At 50.4% G+C, this 25,567-nt stretch overlaps 2 protein-coding genes across 5 annotated transcripts; one reads left to right on the forward strand and one right to left on the reverse strand.

Moving 5' to 3' along the window:
- Window positions 1–3,560: 3,560 nt before the first annotated feature.
- On the forward strand, window positions 3,561–9,853 carry Ucp2 (uncoupling protein 2 (mitochondrial, proton carrier)). Of its 2 annotated transcripts, XM_030242376.1 has the most exons (9): window positions 3,561–3,689; window positions 4,438–4,599; window positions 6,310–6,431; window positions 6,950–7,172; window positions 7,319–7,529; window positions 8,302–8,496; window positions 8,572–8,673; window positions 8,960–9,140; window positions 9,460–9,853. In XM_030242376.1, exons 4-9 carry the CDS (start codon window positions 7,047–7,049, stop codon window positions 9,572–9,574), a joined length of 930 nt encoding a protein of 309 aa, XP_030098236.1. In that variant the 5' UTR covers window positions 3,561–3,689; window positions 4,438–4,599; window positions 6,310–6,431; window positions 6,950–7,046; the 3' UTR covers window positions 9,575–9,853. The 2 variants fall into 2 exon arrangements, with proteins under 2 accessions (XP_030098236.1, NP_035801.3); NM_011671.5 differs by lacking the exon at window positions 6,310–6,431 and having other exon boundaries at window positions 3,582–3,689.
- Window positions 9,854–13,234: 3,381 nt separating this feature from the next.
- On the reverse strand, window positions 13,235–25,039 carry Dnajb13 (DnaJ heat shock protein family (Hsp40) member B13). 3 transcript variants are annotated; one of them, XM_006508184.2, is made up of 8 exons: window positions 24,616–24,683; window positions 21,974–22,077; window positions 20,919–21,080; window positions 17,600–17,757; window positions 16,306–16,419; window positions 14,731–14,844; window positions 14,140–14,216; window positions 13,235–13,534 (listed from the first exon to the last, which is right to left on the reverse strand). In XM_006508184.2, the coding sequence occupies exons 1-8, from the start codon at window positions 24,666–24,668 to the stop codon at window positions 13,381–13,383; spliced, it is 936 nt and encodes a 311-aa protein (XP_006508247.1). In that variant the 5' UTR covers window positions 24,669–24,683; the 3' UTR covers window positions 13,235–13,380. The 3 variants fall into 3 exon arrangements, with proteins under 3 accessions (XP_006508247.1, XP_006508248.1, NP_705755.2); NM_153527.2 differs by lacking the exon at window positions 24,616–24,683 and adding an exon at window positions 24,917–25,039 and having other exon boundaries at window positions 13,244–13,534; XM_006508185.4 differs by lacking the exons at window positions 17,600–17,757; window positions 24,616–24,683 and adding an exon at window positions 24,917–25,022.
- Between the last annotated feature and the right edge of the window lie 528 nt (window positions 25,040–25,567).

Genomic DNA, 25,567 nt, shown 5'->3' on the forward strand with positions numbered 1-25,567 from the left:
ACTTGGGAACAGCAGTAGCTCTTCCAACTGGGCTTTGATCTCTGCCTACCTTGATGAAAGCACCTGCTTTGCTCCAATGCCACCACCACTATGGGGCCAACCTAGGTGAAGAGTTGAGCAGCTACTGACCAAGTAGCTGAATGTCTGCACCCAACAGTTTCAGCCATTAGAAGAAGAGAACCATATTGGTGGCTCAACTACAGCTCTTGCTTCTTAGCACCAGGCAAACCTGGGCTACATAAAACTCTGTTTCACAAAGAAGTACGGGGTCCTGGGGAGTCAGTAAAATGCTTTGTGGCAAAAGCATGGCGCACTGAGCTCAGATCCCCAGTACCCTAGCAACTACATAATCTCAGTGCTGAGGAGGCAGAAACAGGAGGGTGCCTGGGCTATGCTGGACACTGCAGCTAGTCAAATCAAGTTCCGTGAGACCCTGCTCCAAAACTAAGACAGGCAAACGTACACACCAAACATACACATTGCTCACGGCTTGCTTCATGGCTCTTTCACATCTGAACAGGGCTCCGCTGTGTAGCTTTATGCGGGAATCACATCTCACCTGTTTATTCCAGTGCCCAAAGAGTTTAAACTTGAGAAACTAGCAGACGTAGTTTAAGGTTGGCATCATTATTTACCATATGTTTCATTATTAGCTGTTAATGCATATGTTTTTATCTATTATCCTGGGCATCATGATTTGATATGCTCACAGTGATGAGTCACAGGATGGAAGCAAACCTCTTTCTTTTCTTACTGTGTAGGCCCTGGCTGTCCTGTAACTCACTATGTAGACCAGGCCACACCTCCTAATGCATCCCAAATACCAACTGGGGACCAACTATTCAAACACACTAGCCTCCAGGACCATTCTCATCCAAACCCCCACAACCAGAATGAAGATTTAAGCTCAGCTCTTTATGTGGAAAAGTCTTACTAAAGTATCAATGCAGTAAATGCATACGGATGAGATGCTGGACCTACTGCGGAGAGCTGCAAACTGAACCATTGGCTTTTTTTTTTTTTTTTTTGACAGTGTTAATACAAATTCATGTGGTTTCAGCTCGCTCTGCTGGCCAGCCAGCTCTCGTCCCCTGTACTGGGCTTATAAGCACACCGGTGACCCACGCCTAGCTATGTATACAGGCACTGGGAACTCTAACTTGGATTCTCATTATGGCAAAGTAAGCTCTCTGGCCCACAAAGCCATCACTCTAGCACCTCTCTGCATTTACATTTATCCAAAGTCTAACAATTCATTTGCTATTTGAATTACATTTGCTACTTCTCCATTTTTTTTTAAATCAAGAGTTTTATCAATATAAATCTACAAACAATACAGTTCAGTGGCAGCACATACCTTTCATGTCAGCACTCGGGAGGAAGAAGCAGGTGGATTTCTGTGAGTTCAAGGTTTCAGCCTGGTCTACAGAGGGAGTTCCAGGACGGCCAGAGCTGTCACACAGAGAAACCCTGTCTCAGAAAATAATAATTACAATTATTATTATTTCTTTTAAATATTACATTATATTAAATAATTTATAAGTTATTTTTCAGTAGTGGTATATGCAGTGTAGTATACTGAATAGAGTTTTAGCCATCCCCATAATAATTCACACATTCATCTATGAGAAAATGCATCTTTTAATTCTTTTTTTTAGATTTATTTATTTTATATATGTGAGTATACTGCTACTCTCTTCTGACACACCAGAAGAGGGCATCAAATCCCATTACAGATGATTGTGGAAAAGCAGTCAGTGCTCTTAACCATTGAGCTGTCTCTAGCCCCACATCTTTTAATTCTTATTTGACCAATTTTTAAAAAAGATTTATTTATTTTATGTATATGAGTACAGTGTAGCTGTACAGATGGTTGTGAGCTATCACATGGTTGCTGGGAACTGAACTCAGGACCTCTGCTTACTCCGGCTCCACTCGCTCCGAGTCCAAAAATTTATTTATAACTATATATAAGTACACTGTAGAAACACCAGAAGAGGGTGTCAGCTCTCATTCTGGATGGTTGTGAGCCACCATGTGGTTGCTGGGATTTGAACTCAGGACCTTCGAAAGAGCAATCAGTGCTCTTACCCACGGAGCCATCTCACCAGCCCCTTCACCAATTTTTTAAAAGAGTGGTTTATTGGGTGCATTGCGAGTGAGCAATGGGCAGAGTAGAGTACTGTCAGCTTTGTAAGATCACCACCAGCTATGTTGGGATCACTATCCACCCACCAGCTATGGGGTTTTGCCACTTGATAGTGAAGGTTTATTTTATCTAGTCTTGTTTAAAGTAAGCCAGCTGGCTAATAAAGCCACACTGGGTGTTCAGGATCCTTTCCTGGGTACGTTTTTAAGCACAAAACCCATGTTTTAGGGTGACATACTTCAGCTAACAAAACAAGTTAGCCAGTAGTGGAACCACAGAAGCCAAAAGGTAAGATCAGTACATTTAGAGATTTTTCCAGAACGATGGACATTGATGGTTCTGTCTGTGTGCTGAGTTTTACAGTTGAATGGTACTTCCATCATGGAGTCAGATGTGCTAAGGTCTGGGGTCCTATTAAGGTCTGGGGCCTCTCACACTTTCTTGTTCTGGAAAATAATGGTTAATGATGACCTGGAAAGATTATCGTTAGGTGCCTGCGCCGCCTACCTGATGCATAGTAATTGCTTTCCACAAACGTTCACCCAGCCCCCTCCTCCCACTGCACTTTCCACAGCAGCCCAAACCTACTTGAGCTTCTATTATAGTATATTCGGACCCCTGGTCCCCGGCTTCCTGCTCTTGGGCGCCTAATTCCTAGGCAAGCAAAAAGGGTTCCACGCCCTGATCTAATCTCTTAAAACTCCGGGGCTAAGGAGGATAAAAACAAAAGAAGAAACCGACGGAGAGTACCAAAGCTTGAACACAAATTGAGGCAAATTGAGACCTGCTTCCTACCCCCACAATGCACGTTAGTCCCCGACACAGGGCCCAAGTATTGCTTTCACGTCCCCCACTCCTACGTGGCCATTATCTCGCTGAGGTCCCGTCCACCTGCTGAGTTTGTCCTCGCTGGGCTGGAGTGCAACAGGCGAGGCTCTGCCCTGCCCTCTTCCTTGCGGGGCGCCAGCCTGGCTGCACTCGGTGCAGAGGGGAGGGGAGGCCAGGTGTTCTCGCCCCACTCCAGCCGTTAGGTGCCAGTGTCCCCCGGGACCTGACTGGGAGCGGCAGAAGGCGGGAACGCCAGCCTTGCCCCGTCACCACACCCGGGTTTGTTCCGGTCCCCGAAGCCCGCGCTCCGCCCGGTCCCCAGGTGCCTTGCAGGGAGGGGGAGGGGAGACTTGAAGGGGTAAGGGGTCGCGATCCAGAGCAGCTGGCCAGTCAGTCTGCCTGTCCTCACAAAGAGATTGTCTGCCCCGGGAATAGAAGGGGAAGATCTGAGACTGGAGCCTCTGGGGGGACCTAGGGGTTTCAGGCAACCACAGATGGAAACGCCTCCTCACCCGGGGGCGTGGGCCGCCCTGGCTCCGCCTCGTCACGCCACGCCCCGACCACGCCCTCTAGACTTAAGTTCTGTAGGCGCGGGTTCGCAGCTACTGTCAGTTCCGCCCTCGGTGTCGTCGGGTCGCCAGCTTCCTGGGCAGCCACCACTCTCCCGCCGTCGGACACAGCCTTCTGCACTCCTGTGTTCTCCTGCGGTCCGGTGAGCGTGCCCCATCCCTTCGCTGGCCGCACCTGCTCTCTCCCACTCCATCTGTCTTTTCTCTTTCTTTTCCCTTCCCTGGAGTCCTAATTTGCCCTCTCTAGGTTTCTTTCCTCCTAAATACGCCCTTTGTTATTTGCCTCTGACGTCCAGTTGGTCGAAGGTTAAAACCTTCATCTCTTTACTTCTTCCCCTCAGCCTCGATGTTCCCAGCCTGACCCGGGCGGGGTGGGGGAAGGGGCTTTCACGTCAGCGAAGATCAGAATGACTGTCACCAGGAGGCTCTGGGCCATGTGCCCTAAAGCCTGTTCTTGTATCAAGGGTTGTTTGTGCCTGGAGGAGCCTTGGAGTTTGTTTGGCCTTTGTTACACTATCTTATGTGGCTGCCTGCCGGAGGTGGAAGTAGGGACACAGGGAGACTGGACCTGCCTTATCCTGATTCAACACAAATAGATATAATGCTCCACTCAACAGTTTTGTGACTGTATCCCCCAGGCACAGCACAGCTGCCTGTCTACATAACTGTCTGAGAAACAAATTTGGAAGTGAGCCAACGTGTGGGAGTAAAGACTCCTGAGTTCTTCCCCTAGACCCTGGCTGCTCTGAGTGAGAACTGAGCCTTGCATGGGTCCCTCCCAGCAAGGCTGTCTGAAAGGACTTGTGTGACAGATGACCCTTCCTTGCAGGGCGGTGGTCCTGCAAAGACAATCTTCCTTTCTAAACTTGGCTTCCTTCCTCTCCCCCACAGGACACAATAGTATGAACTTTAAGTGTTTCGTCTCCCAGCCATTTTCTATGGAAAATCGAGGGGATCGGGCCATGGTAGCCACCGGCAGCTTTGAAGAACGAGACACCTTTAGAGAAGCTTGACCTTGGAGGCCTCAGCCTGAGACCTCAAAGCAGCCTCCAGGTAAGGAGTCCCGGCTAAGGAAGCCTTCTCTCAGGCCTGGGGCCTAGGGCTGCTCAGCAAGACAATAAAAATTCCCCTCCTCCCACCCTGATGAGAGCCTCTTCACAGCTCAGCAATCCCCTTCTTCATCCCTGATCACCTTCTGGCCCGTAAAGATGGCGGACCCCAGTGTATAAGGGGAGAACCTGAGTGGGGTGGGGACTGGTTCCAGGTGGCCTTGGCAGTCAACAGCAGAGCTGGGGCAGAAGCTTATGGTGTGTGTGTGTGTGTGTGTGTGTGTGTGTGTGTGTGTGTTATGGTGTGTGTGTATGTGGTGTGTATGTGTGCTCACGTGTGTGCTCACGTGTGCATGTGTGTGCATGCACGTTTATGTAAAGGCACACGGGTGCTGTGGCACGCACATGAAGGTCAGAAGACAACTCAGGCCTCCTACCATCTGTGTCCCAATGGCAAGCACCCTTACCCACTGAGCCATCTTGCTGGTCTGAGCTTCCATTCTTTTTTTTTTTTTTCTTTTGTCCTAGCTTTTGATGTCCCTGTGAATGAGATTAGAAATTGGGTGTTGTTTTTTTATTGCCTCCAGTGGTTGTCCGGTCCTATAAAGTGGATTCTGTTTTTGTTGGTTCATTTTGGGTCGGGATCTCAGGACCTCTCTTCGGCTGCCCTGGAGCTTTAGATGCAGACCGTGCCTGACAGGATTATCTTTCTAGGCCTGCGTTTTAGTCATAGAAACCTTTAGTACAGGTGATCTTTGCCTCTGGTCCCAACCCTCGAGGACCCGACCTTTGGCAAACCCTACGCTGCATTCACAATGGCAGCTGAGCCACATGTTTTTGATCTGGCAGCAACTGGCAGCTGAGCCACATGTTTTTGATCTGGCAGCAACTGAGACCTCGTCTTTCTGGACTTCACAACATTCTACCACTTAGCTCATGATTAGACAGGCCTGCATCAGACTCATGCACTAATACCTACAGAGGAGGTCTGCCCAGAGCGTCTCAGAACTGTTTAATTGGTCAGAAAGGGCTTCCATTGTGAAGGGCCTTATCTGAGCCCGAGACTGAGAAAAACCGGGAGACATGAGGCACCGCGGGGCTGGGCAGACAGTGAGCCTGTGGACATGGTTCTGAGCTCTCCCGTTTAACGGGGACCCAGGGAGGGCAGGTGCCTTCCAGGCTGCTGTCAGGATTTCTCAGTGGAGTCGGAGTGGGGAGCACTACCTGGGAGAAGACTCCCCCGTGAGGAGTCAGGGAGCACCTTCACCTAGACATTGACTCCTATTCTCCCTGAGCTCCAGGGGCCCAGACTCCTGACTGAAGTCAGGCTTTTCCTAGAGGCGCCCTTGAGCCTGTTGTCATGGTGAGTCCCTCTGATGTCCCTGTTTGTCCCAGCCTGGGTGAGCTGTTTTGTTTCCATGGCTGTCTGTGTTCACAGGTGACTACCGCCACATCCTCCCTCCACCCGCTAGGGCTTTCCTCCTCTGCCCCAGCAACACAGGCAGCCAATCAAGATGGGCTCAGAGCGATTGCTCCAATGAAAGCGGAGAAGTGAAACTAGGGAAGAAGAAGAAGCAGTTCACCCTCCCCACCCCCACCCCACCCCACCCCCGCTGGGTGCTGGGCTCACTTCCTCCTAGGCCTTAGAGGAGGGTGGTGTTCCAGCTCAAAGAACAAAATGGACCTTTTCGTTTCCTGTATCTTTTCTGCATAGCTGTGAGCTGTGCCTCCCATCGAACCACAGATAACTGAGCATTTCCCGACACTGGAGGAAAACAAACAGGCAACCTGGCTGGCCAGGTGCCTTGCCCAGTGCCTGGCCATGAGCCTGCAGGGGTAGGCAGCGTCCATCTGTAAACCTGAATGGGGCCCAAGCTGGGTGGGGGCTGCTAGGATGGAATTCATCAAGGTGTCTCATGTCTCCCTTCATAATTACATACCAGACAGGACCTCTCCTGTTTAGGATCCCAGAGCAAAAGACTGAGGGGTTTGCCTGCCAGGTCCTGCTCTGATAGTCTTGTCCTAGTCAGCCGTTGGGATAAGTCCCACAGATCAGGAACGGGGCCTTCCTCTGCAGTCTCTGCCAGGAGATCAGGAGCTGGTTGGTGGCTTCGAGGGTGACCCTGAGCCACACCCCCTATACCAAATAAGAGAGGAGTTCTTCACTGAATCTCAGTTCCTTGGCAGGAATTGCTTCCCAGACCCTACTTGACTATTTTTGGAGCTCTCTCCTGGTTTCATCCTGGACCCTCCTGAGATGTGCTTGGTGCCTTGAGGGAAGGCTGGGCAGGGGTAGGTAGATGGTGGCCAGGGAGGGGCTGCTGATACTGATGGCTTCTCCCCTCTTGGCCTAGAACTCCGGCAGAGTTCCTCTGTCTCGTCTTGCCGATTGAAGGTCCCCGTTTCTCCAATTTCTCTCCATCTTCTGGGAGGTAGCAGGAAATCAGAATCATGGTTGGTTTCAAGGCCACAGATGTGCCCCCAACAGCCACTGTGAAGTTCCTGGGGGCTGGGACAGCTGCCTGCATTGCAGATCTCATCACTTTCCCTCTGGATACCGCCAAGGTCCGGCTGCAGGTGAGGATGGAGTGAGGGTCCTGATGCTGTCTAATCTGCTCCCTCCCTGGGTCAGACTCCTTGGCAGGGATGAGGAGCCTGGAGCTGGCGGGAGATCAGCAGAGCCATCTCCCTGTGCTCACAACCACCCCATCTTGGTCTTTCAGATCCAAGGGGAGAGTCAAGGGCTAGTGCGCACCGCAGCCAGCGCCCAGTACCGTGGCGTTCTGGGTACCATCCTAACCATGGTGCGCACTGAGGGTCCACGCAGCCTCTACAATGGGCTGGTCGCCGGCCTGCAGCGCCAGATGAGCTTTGCCTCCGTCCGCATTGGCCTCTACGACTCTGTCAAACAGTTCTACACCAAGGGCTCAGAGCGTGAGTATGCGGCAAGGACAGACTGACTGACCTTAGTCTGTCTGTGCAGCTCAGTGGCTCCTTTAGACTTTCCAAGAACCCCGGGAAGATCAGAGGTGGACCCTGATTTCTGTTATCTGAGCACCAGGGCTGTCTCCAAGCAGGATGTGAGCCCATGATGGTCTTTAAAACCATCACGGTGGTAGCTGGCCTCCTGGGTGACACTTGGATGGAGGCTTGAAATAGGGGAGGGACTGGGCCAGAAGCACAATGGAGAGGCAGCCACCACACCCTCTAGCCCCCACAACCACATTCTTTCTTCTTACTATGCCCTCCTAGGAGGGGAGGGGAGGGGGTCGAGACAGGAGTGTCACCTTGCAGCTCTGGCTGGCCTGGTGTTCGAACAGCTCTCCCTGCCTCAGCCTTCCAAATGCAGGCATTAAGTGTGTGTCACAATGCCCTCCCCAGGATCGCTCTCCAGGGAGAAGTAGAGCTGGGGCTAAGAATCTGCCTCTGGACTCAGCTCTGCTAGGAAAAGCCTCTCTGCTTGGTCTTGGGTTTCACATTTGATAAATGGAACTGACCCTGACTTACCAAGGCTGCCGAGTAGCGTAAATGAACACATTTATGTGAGAAAGCGCCGTCTCCATTTTGTGTTACATCCTGGTTGTAACCCTGCAAGAGTGATCTAGAGCCTCTCTCTTCCCGTGGCATGGTGGTCTGGCAAGAGCATGATGCACTTGAGTGCAAGCCTGCGGGCCACTAACCCCGCCCCCACCCCTCTTGCCCACAGATGCAGGCATCGGGAGCCGCCTCCTGGCAGGTAGCACCACAGGTGCCCTGGCCGTGGCTGTAGCCCAGCCTACAGATGTGGTAAAGGTCCGCTTCCAGGCTCAGGCCCGGGCTGGTGGTGGTCGGAGATACCAGAGCACTGTCGAAGCCTACAAGACCATTGCACGAGAGGAAGGGATCCGGGGCCTCTGGAAAGGTGTGTGCTGGGTGTTGGCTTTTCTCCCCTCCTCTCCTCCATGCCCTGGGCTCACACAGGTTCTCTTTTCTACAGGGACTTCTCCCAATGTTGCCCGTAATGCCATTGTCAACTGTGCTGAGCTGGTGACCTATGACCTCATCAAAGATACTCTCCTGAAAGCCAACCTCATGACAGGTGTGTTAGCGCCACTTCAAGCTGGTAGGGGGCGTCTAGTTGTCTAAAGACTGCATCTTGTTATCCTGCTTGCCTCGTGGGTTTTAGAGTTTATATTTCTTACCATTCAAATCCAACAGGGTAAAAACCCCACTTTGCACATAAACAGGCGAGATCAACAAAAAGACTCTGAAGTCCCCCTAAGAGAGTCTAGCTGTAGTCTGTCTTTAAAACAATGAGACCCCTCTGCGGCAATGGTGGGATGCGGCTGGGAGAGCTGACAGCCTCTCCCCCTGCTTCATGGCAGATGACCTCCCTTGCCACTTCACTTCTGCCTTCGGGGCCGGCTTCTGCACCACCGTCATCGCCTCCCCTGTTGATGTGGTCAAGACGAGATACATGAACTCTGCCTTGGGCCAGTACCACAGCGCAGGTCACTGTGCCCTTACCATGCTCCGGAAGGAGGGACCCCGCGCCTTCTACAAGGGGTGAGCCTCAGATCCCCTCACAGAACTCCAGAGAAGTGAGATGCAGCCAAATGTCAGACAGCCCATAGTTGCTGTCACCTCTGTTTTTTAGAAGTTAAAATGAGCATTCAGACTGGGGGTTGGGGATGGGTGGGTCAGTGGTGGAGGGCTTGCTTAGCATGCTTGGAGACCCTGGGTTCTGCTCCCCAGCACAGCAGGAGTAGGGAGCTGGGTACTCGGGATTCTTGGGCATGTGGCCATGGGTTGGGTGGATGGATGAGCCCAGTGGTTAGAAGCAGGTGGTGGAGGGACCTCCATGACTTGTGTTTGCTCTCTCTAGGTTCATGCCTTCCTTTCTCCGCTTGGGATCCTGGAACGTAGTGATGTTTGTCACCTATGAGCAGCTCAAAAGAGCCCTAATGGCTGCCTACCAATCTCGGGAGGCACCTTTCTGAGCCTCTCCATGCTGACCTGGACCCTGCTTCCCAGCCCTGCCCTGTCTTTTTCTTCATCCTCTGCCCAGTCCCATTCTCTTCCCATTTCCTGCACCCCGATTTACTTCCCACCTCACCTCCCTGTGCCTCTGTACTGATGACTCACAGTGAGGAGGCCTGACACCAGACCCTGAGCCCTCAGCCCTTTCTACAGCTAAGCCCACATCTTCATCTTCATCCCCAGCCCAGCCCAGCCCAGCTCAGCCAGCCTTCACCCATAAAGCAAGCTCAATGTTGGTGTCTTCTTTCTCATATGTTTACAGAGGTCTTGGTCCAAGGGACCTTTTCAGGACCTTGGCAGGCAGGTGAGGACCCCAGTGTCTTTAAAAAGGGATGTGACCCACATTCTGCCTGTAACATCTGAGAGGGGCTGGAGGGTCTTCCAGTCTGTTCCTCCAGACCCAGTGTTGGCTCCAGAGATCAGTGGCACAGCCAGGGGACACTGCAGCCTTTGTCCCTCCTACCCTTTCCTGAACACCATGTAAGCTGTCACTCAGTACCTGGTACTCCCACCCACACTGGCCAGGCCTGTCTATCTGCAGAGTGGAAGTATCCCTGCCCCTCCCACATCAACTTGTTAGGAGATGTAGGGAAACTCCAGAACCTTCCATTTTGGGGGGGAGCTTACTTTACTCTGTTTTACACATAGCAACCCACCTCCTGAGGCCATAGACCTACAGAAGACAAGGCAGGCTGGCCTCAGCTATAATCACACCCTGAGACATGCTCTGAACCGGGGGTGGGTGGGGACAGGGCAGGTCTGACCCATTGAAGGGGGCTCAGGCTCCCTAGCCAAGATCTAGCCTGTAGGGGTGTTGTTGTTGTTTCAAACGGGGCTTCACACTAGCACACTGGCCTGGAACTCGCTGTGTAGTCTAGAACTCATGACAATTCTGCCTGAGTTTCTCAAGGCTGGGATTACAGCCACCTGTAGCACCCGACCTCTGAAGAGCCTTTCTGATGGAAGCCTTACCTTTTCCCCCAAGACTGGGGACCAGTCAACGCTTAGATTGTCAGGGTGTTTCAGTCAGTCCTCTTTCCCGCCAGCTCTCCTCAGCCAGGAGAGGGAGGCAGGACCACTCAAGGAGCAGGAACCACCGGTGAGGTCCCTCCCAGAGCAGGGCGGGGCCTGTCAAGTCTCCACGACCCATTTTATACATTTCAGACATCTCCTACGGGTCACCATCGAACGCCAAGGCAAGACACACAGTGCTGGGTCCTTGGGGGATTGTCTGGCAGCTGTGAAACTGGGCCCAGACAATAGGATGTCCTCTCGGCCTAAAGTGATGGCTTCTGCCCCTTCACCTCTTTAGCAGAATGGGTCAGAGCTAAAAAGTTAGACCTTCCCAGTGCTTGGCAAGAGGCCAGGCTGTTCGATTGGCTCCCAGAGAAGAGCACCAGTTCTCCTCAGCTTCTGGTAAATCCAGCCCCGGTCTCGGTCCTGAGGCAGCAGCAAGCCGCAGTGAGGGTTGGCCGGCGTGCAGCTGGTGCTTCAGCACACAAGGGCACAGCAAATGAGGATCTGGTCATTGTGTTAGGTCCTTCAAGGGACAGTTTACTACCAACAGCTGACAAACAGGTCAAGAGAGGGCACAGTGTGTCCAATAGCTCCTTCACTAGACATGTGATATAGGTGTGAGACCACTAGACTCCATGACTAGGAATGCTGTCAGTTGGCCTGAGGAAGGGGCAGCAGTCTTTAGAAAACAGCATAGCAGAGACCTTAGCAATGCTTCCAGAGGGATGCACCAGACGCCCTGCTTTGCCTTCTAAGGCAGCCCAGTTACTGGCTGCCTTAGAAGTTACAGGGATCTCATAAAGGGCATGGTGGAGGCCTGAGGCCAAGCTTCCCACAGAGCCCTCCAGGACAGAAGTCCTAGTTCCCCAACCTCTCTACAGAACTGGAGGGTCACCCTCAGAGCAGGAGGTTACAGTCACCTTCGTGTCAGTCCTGCCACAGGGCAGTGAACACTCCACCGTCTGGTCCCACAGGTCTGTAATGAAGGGGTTGAAGTCTTTGCTGTAAAAACTAGAGCCTGGCAGTGGAGTCTCCCCTTTAATCCCAGCAGTGGGGGAGGTGGGGGCAGACTCTGTGAGTTCAAGGTCAGCCAGGGCTACACAAAGAAATCCTGTCTCAAACAAAAACAAAGATGGATCCTGAGGGCTGGAAAGATGGCTTGGCAGTCAAGAACACTAGCAACTCTGGCAAAGGTCCTAGGTTCCAGACCCAGGGCCCACACTATAGCTCACAACCATCTGTTTAACTCGAGTTCCAGGAGTTCTGGCCTCCGAGGGCACTGCAAGCATGTGTATGGCACAGTAACATGCAGGCAAAACAACTTTATTCCACAAAAAGGACCTAGAGAAATGAAGTGACTTGCCCAGGAATCTGACCGAAGGCCCACATTTGACTGTTAAAATGAGATGCTTCCTGGCTGGAGCCCCAGCCCCAGAGTCTTTATCTCCAGGTGTTTTTTGGGTTTGGTTGTTTTTGAGACAGAGGCTCTCTGTGTAGCCCTGGCTATCCTGGAGCTTGCTCTGTAGACCAGGCTTGTCTCAGAGATCTACCTGCATCTGCCTCCCAAGTGCTGGGATTAAAGGTGTGCACTGCACCACCAAGTTTAGGCCTCTTATCTCAGGGTTTTTTCTGTTGCTGCCTTCATGATGGTTCAAGATGGCTTCAGGCAGTAGGATAACTTGATCCCAAGGGTTTGGGGACAGCAGGGACAAGACTGTATGTGTTCAAAAGTAAAACACTTGCCAAGGGCTACATTCCCACTTTACAAAACAAAAGAATCTTGTAGCTGGGCATGGTGACACATGCTTATAATCCCAGCATGTGGGATGCCGAGGTAAGAGGATCAGGGGTTCAAGGTCAGCCCCAGCTTTTGGAAACCCTGCCTCAAAATTTAAAAGGACAAAAGCTGGGTGTGGGACTGCATGCTTTAAATCCCAATACTCAGAGGCAGGTCGATCTCTAAAGGCATAGGTGTGACTCCGGAAGCCAGACCTCCTCCTGACCACAGGACAATGATGCTGTGACCCTCTCTATAATTTAACCCTGAGTCCACCAAGCGGTTTTCACACCAATGACCCCAGTCTCCTACCTGTAGGCAGGCTGTAAGCTCCACTAACAAGGTCAGTTAACAGTGCAAGAGTCAGGAGTTCAAGTGCCCATGTCTCGCAGGCTACTGGTCAGAGGCAGCCTAAAACCCATCTCATAGACAGGGAACCAAAGCCAGGGGCAGAGATCAGAGCTCTCCTGGCACTGTGTTCTGGGTGTGGCTGTTAACTGAAGCTGTGAGTCTATATGGAGTAGCCTAAAGTTCTAGTGACAGCTTAGCCACGGACACAAGCGCTGTCCCTGCCTGTGCTTTGCTTTCCTGTCTATGTTTCTCAAGACGGCACAGTCCACAGATGGTTCCTTCTAGAGATAGTCTGTTGTGAGATGTCAGGAGCAGAAGGACCTTAGAGGTCGCAAAGCCCTGCCTCCTGTTGCCAAGATGGAAGCAAGAAACTCTGAAGCCTCAGGGAACAGTCTGTGCCTAGGAAGGCAAAATGGGGCCTTGGGTGCCTAGCTTTTGGGGTCCTGCAGGAAGCATCCCTCCAACTCACTTCCCATCATAGCTATAGGATAGGAATCTTTATTATGTCAGCCTAAGGTCTCACGCCTCCCCATCTTCATAGGCTGTGGGAGTTGAGTGGATAGGAGCAGGCAAGGCCCAGCTAGCCCTCTCCATCCCTGTTCCTGCTCAGGTCCCCCAGAATTAGGTCAGCAATGCCTGGCGCAGCATCTGCTTCTTCTGGGGTGTGAGGCGGGTGGGGAACTGGATGTCAAAGAAGATGAAGAGGTCTCCCTTCTTGCTGGGGTTCTCAGGCAGTGGCATCCCCTCACCTGGCACAATCTTGAAGTACTTAGGGCTGAGACAGGGAAAGAAGAAAGGAAGGAGCATAGATGACTCAGCAGTGTCGGATGGGTGCACGCTACTTCCTGCACACTTGCAGGAGCCTCAGCCATTCTTACAGCTTCCCACTAGCTGGCCAGGTCTCACACACCAGAGCGGGTGGGAGAGAGCTGAAGGAGAGATTGTCTTGTTCCAAATACAACACTCCTCAAAACCCTTGCTCAAAGTGAATACCCTGCTGACTGACCCCCGGGAATTGCACAGCCCTCCCCAGGAAGCAAAGCCAACCTGGGGTGGGAGTCAAACCTTCCCTTCTCTGAGACTTCTCTTGGAACAAGAATTGGGAGCTACTATTCCGTGCTCTGTTGAAAGTTTTGAGGACGGAGACAAGAGATTGACCAACACTGGGTTCTCGGGCCTATATAGGGGTTTCCCATGGGTTAGAGAAAGGCCATCCCTCTGTAGGGTGAACACAGCCCATGGCTCAGGCAGAGGCCAGTGGATTTGAATCCCAGCCTGGGTTCCCAGGGAAATCCTTCTTTGGTAGCAGCCTGCACAGCCCTACCAAGTCTCATTCCATCCTTTCTTGTGACTACTTGGGGACTAGGCAGACAGACTCACTGGACAATGTCGTTGATAGGGATGTTGAGCAGCCGGTCATCAAGAGTCTTCACCTCCACAGTGCAGCAGGTAAGGGCCTGGAGGCCGGAGGGTAGAATGAGAGAGGGGTTTACAGAGCGTCACCACAGCCATTCTATTTAGAGGGCGTTTGGGAGTCTATCTGGGTTCCAGCCCTGAGCTGGGCAGTTCGGTGATGACAGAGTGTAAGGCTTTTGAAAGGCAGGGATGACAGACTCTGAATGCTGCCATACAGTAGGGACATCAGCTCTAGGGTGAGGTGGGCAGTGTGAAAATGCCCCAGCCGGGCAGGTGTGCTCACCCTGAGACCTGAGTCAACAGGGGCACCTTGAGGAGAACCACCTGGACATGCGGAGACCATGGGGACAGAGGCAGGCAGGACCAGGACAATGTGGAAAGATGAGGTGGGCAGGGAGGGGTTGTTGCACAGATCCACCTAATGCCACGGAGAGAGACACAGGACTCTGCCTCCGACGGGTCCAAGTTGGTTAGGGGAAGAAGAGATGAAGCCTGAGCTGCTGTAAGTGGGGTTCACTCTGGGCCCCCATGCCCTTCTGCACTGTGCCCACTCACCTTGCCCAAAGGAATGGGGTACACGAAGAAGAGGTTGTCATGCTCCCTGCGGAAGCGAGGGTGCAGCTTCTCCTTCACAATGAAGATAATGTCAGCAGGGATGATGTTGGGGCCCTAGGCAGGGAAAGCCAAGTGGCGACAGACAGGTTTATTGCTTATATCAATTGGCCACGTTTCTGTCTCTACATGTCTCCAGGTCTTCATCTGTGCAATGGAGAATTAGACCCAGTTTTCTAGAGGGGATATTCAGTGTGGCCTAGGGCCACCCCCTAGAGAAGTCTTCCTGGATCACTCTCCACTCCCCAAGTACCTCTCTACTGAGCATGCCCAAAGTAAATGTACTCAGGGGGATGGGGTGGGGACTTGCTTAAGTGATAGTCGGACCCTGAGCTGGTCAGACAACTTCTCTGCCTAACGGAAACTCAGCAGTGATTTCTTCGCTTCAGTGAGCCGCCCTGAACTCTGACTTCTCTTCTGGCCACTGAAGACAGAGAGCAAAAGCAGCTGCTGTCCCCAGGACAAGACATAGCAGATGAGCCAGGCGTGGTGGCGCACGCCTTTAATCCCAGCACTCGGGAGGCAGAGGCAGGCAGACTTCTGAGTTCGAGGCCAGCCTGGTTTACAAAGTGAGTTCCAGGACAGCCACGGCTATACAGAGAAACCCTGTCTTGAAAAACCAAAACCAAAACCAAAACCAAAAAAAAAAAAAAAAAAAAAAAGCAGATGGTCAGAAATAGTCATATAGGTCAGAAATAGTAAGCTCAAGGCCCAGAGGCTGGGCGCTGCAGAGGCCCTGGGCCATGTCAGAAGGTTGGAAAAAGGTGACCAGAGTGGAGGATGTTGGCACTGGGTATCTGTTTGCTTGCCTGCCTTCTTGCTTGCCTGTGACTTACTCTGTAGCCAGACTAGCCTGGAATTCACTATGTCACCCAGGCTGAACTTGACCTCCTAAGGCTCAAGCGATCCCCCGGCCTCAGCCTCCTGAGTTGCTGTGGCTCACAATGACCCAGGCTGAAGCATGATTGTTGGAAGCAGATGTTTTCCAGGTAAGAAAGGACGAGGTATGGGCATCTCTCTCGGCTCTGGGCTCTCCATTTCTGTTTCCTATCAGCATGTAAGGACTTTGTATCTTAGTACAATAGCAATGTTCTCCACAGTTGTTTTAGTTTAATATTATTAATTAAATGCTTCTGAACACCTTTCTTCTTGGGCTTTCCTCAGACTTGTGTGTGTGTGTGTGTGTGTGCGTTCCTGTGGGTGAGCAAGGGCATATGTTTCATGTATGTGCTGGAGGGCTGCAAATTGACAATTGCTCTCTATCTTATTTTTGAGATGGGATCTCTCCTGACCCTAGAGTACAGCCCTTCAGCCAGATTGGCTGGTCGGTAACCCAAAGATCCTGTCACCCTGTGTCGCCAGCCACACGGGGTGATCTGCCAAGGCTCTGCCAATGGTGCTATATCTTACTATAGACCAGAGCTTGTAGGGAAAGGAAAAAATATGGGCTCCTTCCCTTTCAGTCCTCCCACTACCTGAACCTGGTGACTGACTCGAGCCAACTTCTCTCCCTCTCACCTGGTCCCCTTCCTTCTCAAAGGTGATGCGTGTGCCCTGCCTCCATCCAGGTCTCACATCGATGGTCAGGATCTTGTCCTTGATGGTAGAAGAATATCTGTCTTCATTTAGTACCTACAGAGACAGGGGGCAAGATGGGGAGCTGTCAGCGAAAGGCTCTGTGGAGTGTACTCAGTACTCATAGTAATGAGGGACTAGAGTCGTTTCCACACCTGTCCCGCTGGATCTGAGAGCTTGTAACTCCCCAAGGCAAGGCACATCCTCAAGCTAATGAAGTCATGGCCTGAGACACCAGTCACAACAAGCCCTGGCCACCAACAAGAACATAGTGAAAGGTGCCTTTCTCCAAATCCCAGAAGTCTGGCCCTAATCCCAAAGTCCTCCCTACCTACCCCAGTGTCTATTCCAAGATCACTAGAGAGCCCAGACTTCAGCTTCCAGGAAATTCCAGGTTGCTATGAAGAGGGAGCTGATCACAAGCCTGCAGCAGCCCTCTCATAAGGAAAGATACTGAGTCCCAGGCAAAGCATCCTCCCACATCGAGCCTGTAACCCCATGAGTACACAGTGACACCTTTGGACAGCACAGTTACAATGGGTATCTCCCCCACGCAAAGGGGAGGAAGAAGGCTGAACTGCAGGGTCAGGCCAAGGACTGAATGTTGTGGCAGCCACTCACAAGGGTCTTTCCTAAGCTGTTGCCTTACAGACTGTGCCAGTCCACCTCCGTGCCCACCCTGCAGTGGAGGCACACAGTCCTTGGGGTGTGGTCTGTAACGCCCTGGAGTGAAATTCAGAGTAGACTCTTTCTACACTTGCTTCTCCACTTTCCACCAGGGTGGGGCTGGACTGGGAAGGAAAGGATCCTGTCCCCATTAGGTAGCTGCAGAGGTGACTTCCATACCAGAAAAAAGGGTGAATCCTTCCATTATTCACTTTAAATTTCAGATTCTAAAGTCTAAAATTCGTTTGAGCTGAGATCCCATGATTCCATCAGAAAAGGTTGCCAAGTTTTCCTGGTAGGGGGAGGGGACCTGCCAGGGAGCTTCGTAGCGGTTGATGGTGTCTGTTAAGAGGAACAAGTGAGGGCTGGTGAGATGGCTCAGTGAGTAAGAGTCCGGAGTTCAAATCCCAGCAACCACATGGTGGCTCACAACCATCCGTAACGAGATCTGACGCCCTCTTCTGGTGTGTCTGAAGACAGCTACAGTGTACTTACATATAAGAAGTAAATAAATCTTTTTTAAAAATTAAAAAAAAAAAAAGAGGAAAAGAGGAGCAAGTGAAGTACTCACCCTTCGGGAGATCTTAATTTTTTTGGTGCAGCCAAAGAATAAGTCCTCAAGGGACAGATAGAGGTCTCGTTCAATGGGAGGGTCTTGTTTCTGGACGCCTCTGCCCCAAAGCCCCCCAAAATTCAAATCTATATCATTTCCTTCTGCATCAAAAAATTCTAAAAGAGACAGGACAATGGGTAACAGAAATGATGTCCAATGACACAGATCAGACAGACACAGACGTATACAGACACACACACACACACCCAGACACCCAGACATACACACATACACTGGCACACATACACACCCCTGTATTCCCTTGAACCTCTTCAGTGCCCCCAGAATAAGGTTCGGCACAGCATTCCCACCTCTGAGACCCATGGACCAAAGGGCTATCTGTTTTGTTCATTTTGTTTTGGGCCTTGAATTCAGGGCAATCCCCTGCCGCAGCCTCCTGAGTGCTAGGGTTACACCTGTGAGCCAGCACACTTGGCTTTGAGAAGCATTTAGATGCAGACTGGTGATCACCAGCTCTTGCCAGGTCTCAGTGCTTCCCTGGGATCCTGCAGAGAGAGGTGCTGCCAGCTCCTACTCTGTGAACCAATGAAAGCATCACTCTAAATGGTAGATCCTGGTAGTGCAGAGAAGATGCCATTCAGAGTGGGTTAGAGCAGCCAGGCCACTCTGCCTTTCCCCAGGTCCTTCTGACCGTTCTCTGTCCTTTCCCATGACCATCCTAGACAACCCGTTCTCAAGCTCTCTGGAGTTACACGGTGATAGAAAGGAGGATTTGGGCTGGTCGGTGGCAACTGTGAGTGATCAACAACACGCCCCAAGCTCCTTCCCTCAACCTCATCTACCCGTATCCAATGCCTTTGCCTTAACCTGATGGTAGAGAGAGAGAGAGAGAGAGAGAGAGAGAGAGAGAGAGTCAGACAGACAGACAGACAGACAGACAGAGGGAGGATGCCCTTCAGGTCTGCTTGGAGTACTGTAATCCTTTGAAATCCGGTTTATTAGTCTATGGCATAAGGTAATGCTTGTCCTGCCCTATACCATTAAGTTGAGAAACAGCTAAGCCCTTGGGACAGCCTTCTGTGAATCAGGCTCTGCACTCAGTGACTTTCATCCTTAATTTATGGCCCAGAGAGGCCAATAAAATGCTCACAGTTCCATAGCTAGCGAGTAATGAAGTTGGAACTGGTACCCCAGGACCACTTGGCCACAGAATCTGTGCCCTTTGTTACTATGCTATATTGCTGGGGCCCTTTGTAGGCTTTGGAGTCAGAGGTGGCTGTTATGTACCCTGTCTCTCAGGGTCAGCAGGGAATGTGCAGTGGCTTCAGACATGACAGCTGGGAGCCAGTGTCATGGCTCAGCAAGTAAAGGCACTTTTACCACCAGTGCCTGAGCTGGGAAGAGGACTGAATACCCGAGGGCAACCTCGTGATAAGAGTCTTTGCCTAGCCCAGTGGTTCTCAGCCTTCCTGATGGCGCTACCCTTAATACACTTCCTCATGTTGTGGTGACCTCCAGTCATAACATTATTTCATTGCTACTTCCTAACTGTAACTTTGCTACTGTTGTGAATCAAAATGTAAATATTTTTTGAAGATTGAGGTTTGCAAAGGGGCCATGACCCACAAGCTGAGAACCACTAGCCTAAACTATACAAGGTCTCAATTTCAATGCTCAGCAGTACAGAATATTTTTAAAAGATAGATTTCTGGGAGGACGTGGAGGATGTTAACAGTGAGTAGTTGTGTCTAGGAAAGGAAAGGAAAGGAAAGGAAAGGAAAGGGAAGGGAAGGGAAGGGAAGGGAAGGGAAAGAAAGGGAAGGAAAGGAAAGGAAAGGAAAGGAAAGGAAAGGAAAGGAAAGGAAAGGAAAGGAAAGGAAAGGAAAGGAGTGGAGGGCTAGGCTAGTCTTCAGTTAGTCCTCTTTTAACTTTGGTGTGGTGGTTTACATGTGTGATCCCAGCACTTGGGAGCCTGGAGAATTTGAAGCTAGCTTGGGCTACAGAATGAGACCCTGCCTCAGATAAATAAACAAACCCGCGGGCAGTGGTGGTGCATGCCTTTAATCCCAGCACTTGGGAGGCAGAGGCAGGCGGATTTCTGAGTTTGAGGCCAGCCTGGTCTACAGAGTGAGTTCCAGGACAGCCAGGGCTACACAGAGAAACCCTGTCTCGAAAAAACAAAATGAATGCTCTATCTGCATGTATGCCTGATGCCAGAAGAGGGCATCACAGATGGTTGTGAGCCACTGTGTGGTTCCTTGAACTCAGGACCCCTGGAAGAGCAGCCAGTGCTCTAACCACTGAGCCACCTCTCCAACCCTCTGTTTACTTCTTAAAGAGATAAAGCCAGGTTGGATGTGGTGACTCATACCTGTAATTCTAACACTTGGGAGGTTAAAGCAGGAGGATTGCCATGATTTCAAAGCCAGCTAGACTACAAAATGAATTTGGTCTTCCCTCCAGAGTGAGACCTCTGCCTAAGAGGGTGCAGAGATGGCTCAGTGGTTAAGAGCATTTGTTGCTCTTGCAGAGAATCCATATTCAGTTCCCAACACCCACATGGTGACTTGCAACTACCCCTAATTCTAGTTCCAGGAGACCTGATGTCTTCTGACCTCCTTGGTTACCAAGCACAGACATGTGCACATACAGACAGGCAAAACTGTCATACACATAAAATAAATGAGTCTAAAATTTAAGAAAGAAGAAAAGAAAGAAAGGAAGGAAGAAAGAAAGGAAGGAAGGAAGGGAGAGAGGAAAGAAAGAAAGAAAGAAAGAAAGAGAAGAAAGGAAAGAAAGAGAAGAAAGAGGAAAGAAAGAGAAGAAAGAGGAAAGAAAGAAAGAAAGAAAGAAAGAAAGAGGAAAGAAAGAAAGAAAGAAAGAAAGAAAGGAAGAGAGAGGAAAGAAAGAAAGAAAGAAAGAAAGAAAGAAGGAAAGAGAAGAAAGAGGAAAGAAAGAAAGAAAGAAAGAAAGAGAAAAAGAGGAAAGAAAGAAAGAAGAAAGAAAGAAAGAAAGAAAGAAAGAAAGAAAGAAAGAAAGAAAGAAAGAAAGAAAGAAAGAAAAGGAAGAAAGAAAACTGGCTGGGGTGGTGCATGTCTATAATTCCAGCTCTTGGGAGGCAGGGGGATCAGAAGTTCAAGGTCATCCTTGGCCAAGCATTGGCTGGCCTGGGAAACCTGTCTCAACAATAATAATAATAACAATAACAATAAAGCAGACAAAATAAATAAAAAGCAGCCAAACCTAGCCATCAAGAAAGGCATCTCCTATAGCTGTATTCTTTCCCAGTAAGGGAAGGAGTAGGGTGGATTCTTACCGCTGAAGGGGTTGTCTCCCCCAAAAAACTCGTGGAACACTTTGTCAGGGTTGCCATGGAAGACGTAGCCAGTTGTCCATGGAGTCTGGGATCCAAACTCTAGGGGAATCCCACCCTTCAGGCCTTCCTCACCAAACTTGTCATAGATGCCTCGCTTCACAGCTGTGGATAAAAGTGATCTTTAGGAGGGCTCCAAGGCTTACGTGGCTGGAGAGACAGAGGTAGTGAGAGAGCCAGGGGAGGTGAGGGACAAGGACAGCCTTGTCTCCTGCAGGCTGGAAGTTTCTAGGAGGCAGAGGGTCAATGTCTCTCTGTGTGAGTTTCAGAGCTATTCATCTATCCTAGAGGTCCTATAGAATAGCCCAGAAAAGCAATGAGAAAAATCCACCTGGGTTGGGCTTTTGAGAAGAGTTGAGAGACAGGGTCAGGTACATAACTGGGTTTGACTTTGCTCAGTCTTGGGAGGGAAGTGCAAAATTTTAAAATCTTAATATTTTAGAATCTAAGAATTCTGAACTTGCAAATTTGCAAATCCTGAAAAGTCAGGACTGGAGAAGCCATCGTCTAGCTGTTCTAATAAACACTAGCCACAATCAAAGCCCCCCAAGACCATGCCCTAGAGAAGCCAGCTGGGCAGCTGTTCTTTGCCAGGTAGTGAGTCACCCTCATCCCACACAACTGATTTCCAAAGGATGAGGTCTGGTGGCTCTAAGCTGCTCCTTGACCCTCTGCTCCTGATGTCTCTGGAGAGTCTAGGAAGATAAATCAGAAGGTCTGTTCTGCCTCTGCCCTCTGTCGCTGGCAGCCGGCATCCTCCGCCAAGCCTCAGGAAGGCTCCTGTCTGCCGGCAGAGGAACTCACCCCACTTCTGTACCGCCTTGGCTGGGGGAGCCATAAGCCCATCCTCCTGACTTGTACCATCCTGGTTTGCCCTTAGTTTGTCTAGATGCTGGGACGGGGGTGGTTTCTTACTCTCTACTGTTCTCTGCAGAAAACCTGACAGTCTAGATGCTTAAGGAATGATCTTAATGGAGGGGTGGCCCACCACCACTCACGGTCGCTCAGCACGTCGTAGGCTTCTGCTATTTGCTTGAATATCTCTGGTGCACCCGGCTCAGATGACTTCAATGGGTGGTTCTTCAGGGCAAGTTTCCGGTATCTAGAAGGGGGAGGAGAGCAAGCCTTTGCCTCTGACCTGCTTCTGAGGTCAGAGCGTGGCTGGGGCTGGCTCCACTTTCTAGCTTTGTTATGAACCAGAGAGGGTGGCACAGGTGTCAGTGACTTGGGTATGTTGTTTGGGCCTTTTAGAAGAGAACCTGGGGTAGGAAGCACAGCGGGCCGTAGCCTGGGACATCTGCTCCCTAGGCATCTGTCCTAAGGCTCTTGTCCCCTTAGCTGCCACAGCTGAGACCTGAGTGCAGCAGGGATTCAGTGATGGTCCACCTATGAGACACAGGACAGGTTGGCTTCTTGTTACTGTGACAAAATACCTTCGATTAATGGTTTCCACACGTAGGTGGCTGACTATTGCCTTCAGGTCGAGCATCACAGTAGGAGCCAAGCTGCTTGCTGTATGGCAGCCAGGAAGGACAGACAGAGAAGTGGGAGAGGGAAGGGAGAAAAGAGAAGAAAGAGGAGTGAAGAGGAGAAAAGGGGAAACGGGGGCACAAGAGGGGAGGGAAAGAGAAGGGAAGAAAAGAGAAACACAGAGAGCAGGGGCTGGGGACAAAACATCAAAGACCAACTCCAGAGACCCCCTTCTTCTAAGTAGCCGATTCCAATATGGAAAGAATGACCCATTAATTAATCAATTGATTGAATACACTGTATCTGTCTTCAGACACACCAGAAGAGGGCATCAGATCCCGTTACAGATGGTTGTGACAGAGGACCACCTCTCCTGTTCCTCTATCCACCTCATTTATTAACACAGTCTCACGGTGACCCGGAACTCTCCAGGTAGGCTAGGCTGACTGTCCAGGCAGCCCCAGGAATTCACCATCTTTGTCCACCTCCCTAGAGCCAGGTTACAAGTGAACCACAGCTTTCTTCATGGGGGTCTGGGGCCGAGCTTGGCTCTTCTGCTGACACAGCAGCTAGTTTACTATCTGGGTATGCTGTCTCCTACTCCACATTCTCTCTCTCTCTCTCTCTCTCTCTCTCTCTCTCTCTCTCTCTCTCTCTCCTTTCTTTCTTTTAAGAGATGAGAAGCTGAGGCTCAGAAAGGTTGAGTTGCCTGAGTATGTTGTACTTGCTGTCTTGGGGGTTCCTATTGCTGTACTAAAATACTCATGACCAAAAGCAGCTTGAGGGGTTTATTGTATCTTACATGTCTGCAATCAAATCAAATCTCCCATCATCAAAGAAAGACAGAGCAGGAACTCAAGGAGGGAACCTGGAGGCAGGAGCTGATGTAGGGGCCATGGAGGGGTGCTGCTTACGGGATGACCCTCTGTGGCTTGCTCAACTTGCTTTCTTAAAGTACCCAGAACCACCAGCCCAGGGATGGCAGCACTCACAATGGGCTGGGCCGTCCCCCACCAATAACTAATTAAGAAAATGCACCTTGACCACAGGTCTGTATGGTGGGGACATAGGTTATGTCAAGTTGACATAAAACTAGCCAGCACACTTGGTCTTCTGGTAATTAGGCTAGCCTTATCTATTTGCCATGGTAATCCTTCCATTGATGAGTCCCATTGGCCACCTGATTTCTCTTGTGGTAACTTTTCAAACCCACTAGCCAGTGAGAGCCCTGAGCAGAGGATGACGTCATACACTGCACTGAATTGTTCTCAACTGTTGAAAGAGTTTTTCTGATTTCTCCCTCCCCACTGGACACCCACATCCCTCCCCTTCAGTCCACACAAGACCTGGCCCAGGGAGGAAGGGGCAGTCTCTGATTTCTGATTCCATTTGTCACATACAAGCCCCTGGGATGACAGTGGCTTTTCCTCTCAGGGTCACTGTGAGGATTAAATAAAGCAGTGATGGGAAGCTCTCAGAGCAGCACCTATATGTTCAATACAAGCATCTAGTGTACCCCAAACCTCCAGGGGCCCCAGATGCTTCCCTCTTTCTTTATACCTTTGGGGACACAACTGATTTCCAAATTCAGTGTCTCCCCTCCAGCCCACTGTGGAGTCTTAGTCCTCCTGGAAGCCTTGTCCTTTGGCTTAATTATCAGGACAGTCTCCTTAGAAGCCCTCGCCTCTCAACACAAGCTTCTGTGGCCTGGGTACGGCCTGGGTACATCTCCTTTTATAACAATACACATTCCACAACAAATGGCCTGCACTGGACCCAGCCCTAAAGATTAGTGCTCCATAAATATTTGCCCAAAACTTTCTTTCAAAGAAAAACTTTAAAAGATCAAATATTTCAGAAACAAAGCCTTATCCCTGTCCTAGATGTTCCCCTAAACACATACACACACACACACACACACACACACACACACACACACACACCTTTCCTTTTACGAACAGGGCCTTGCTATGTAGCTCAAGCTAACCACAGACTCGCTATTTGGGGATTACAGACATGTACCATCTCATCCATATCTAAACTGTCACAAAGTCCCTGAGATGTGACAGAGGTGTTCAGAGATGGAGATCAGTCAGTGACAAAAACCCATATGATGGCCAAAATGAAAACTGTAACATCCATTAGTCCAGGTCATTTCTGGTTCACACACCTGTGGTTCTTCATGAGACTCAAGATAAGGTCCAAATTGTCCTTTGTCTTCATTTCATAGCTAGAAATTCAGACATGACCCAAGAAGAGCTAAGAGGCAGGAGCATTGGACGTGGGAAGCCCACTGATGCACTTAGGTGTGTCTGAATTTCGTCTATGTCCTAACCAGCACAAAGCCAGATAGGGCATACAAGAGGAGAGAGGTGCCCCTTTCCTACTCTAAACTATGCAGGGAAACTGTTTGACTGGCATCAGGGTGGGGTTGCCTCTGCGCATGCCAGGCTAGGATCCCGCCCACTTACGCCTTCTTGATCTGGGCATCTTCTGAGTTGCGGGTGACCTGAAGCACAGCATAGTAATCCAGCCCCATGGCTGGTACCAATGGGTCTGTTTTTCCTCAGACTCCAGCCTCTGTTAGTTTGCGTTCTGTGGTTGCTCCTGACAACCACGAGTGGCACCCTGGGAATTGTAGTCTTTCCATCTTGAACAAATGGTCCTGGGGCGCTCATAACTGGTTCCGTGATCCCGAAAAAGGTCACACAGCTCAGAAACTGGAGTTCCCGAGCGCCTTTTTGCTTATTTTTTAGTACAGAAATCACCTTTAATTTAAAATATTCAGAACAAAGCCGGTTGTAGTGGTGCAACATCTTTAATCCCAGCACTCAGCAGAGGTAGTTGTGGGCTGGAGGCTAGCCTAATGTACATAATGAGTTTGTTGTGAGTCTGGGGTCGCCCAGAGATACGCCGACTCGGTTTTGGTTTTAATAAATTAGAGGCTTTTTATAATAAAGAAAAGAAAAGAGGAAAGGAAAGGAAAGGAAAAAAGGAAAAGAAAAGAGAAAAGGAAAGGAAAGGGAAAAGGAAAAGGAAAAGGAAAAAGAAGGAAAGGAAAGGAAAGGAAAGGAAAGGAAAGGAAAGGAAAGGAAAGGAAAGGAAAAAGGAAAGGAAAGGAA

This window comes from Mus musculus, chromosome 7, assembly GCF_000001635.26.
Source record: "Mus musculus strain C57BL/6J chromosome 7, GRCm38.p6 C57BL/6J".
NCBI classification, from domain to species: domain Eukaryota; kingdom Metazoa; phylum Chordata; class Mammalia; order Rodentia; family Muridae; genus Mus; species Mus musculus.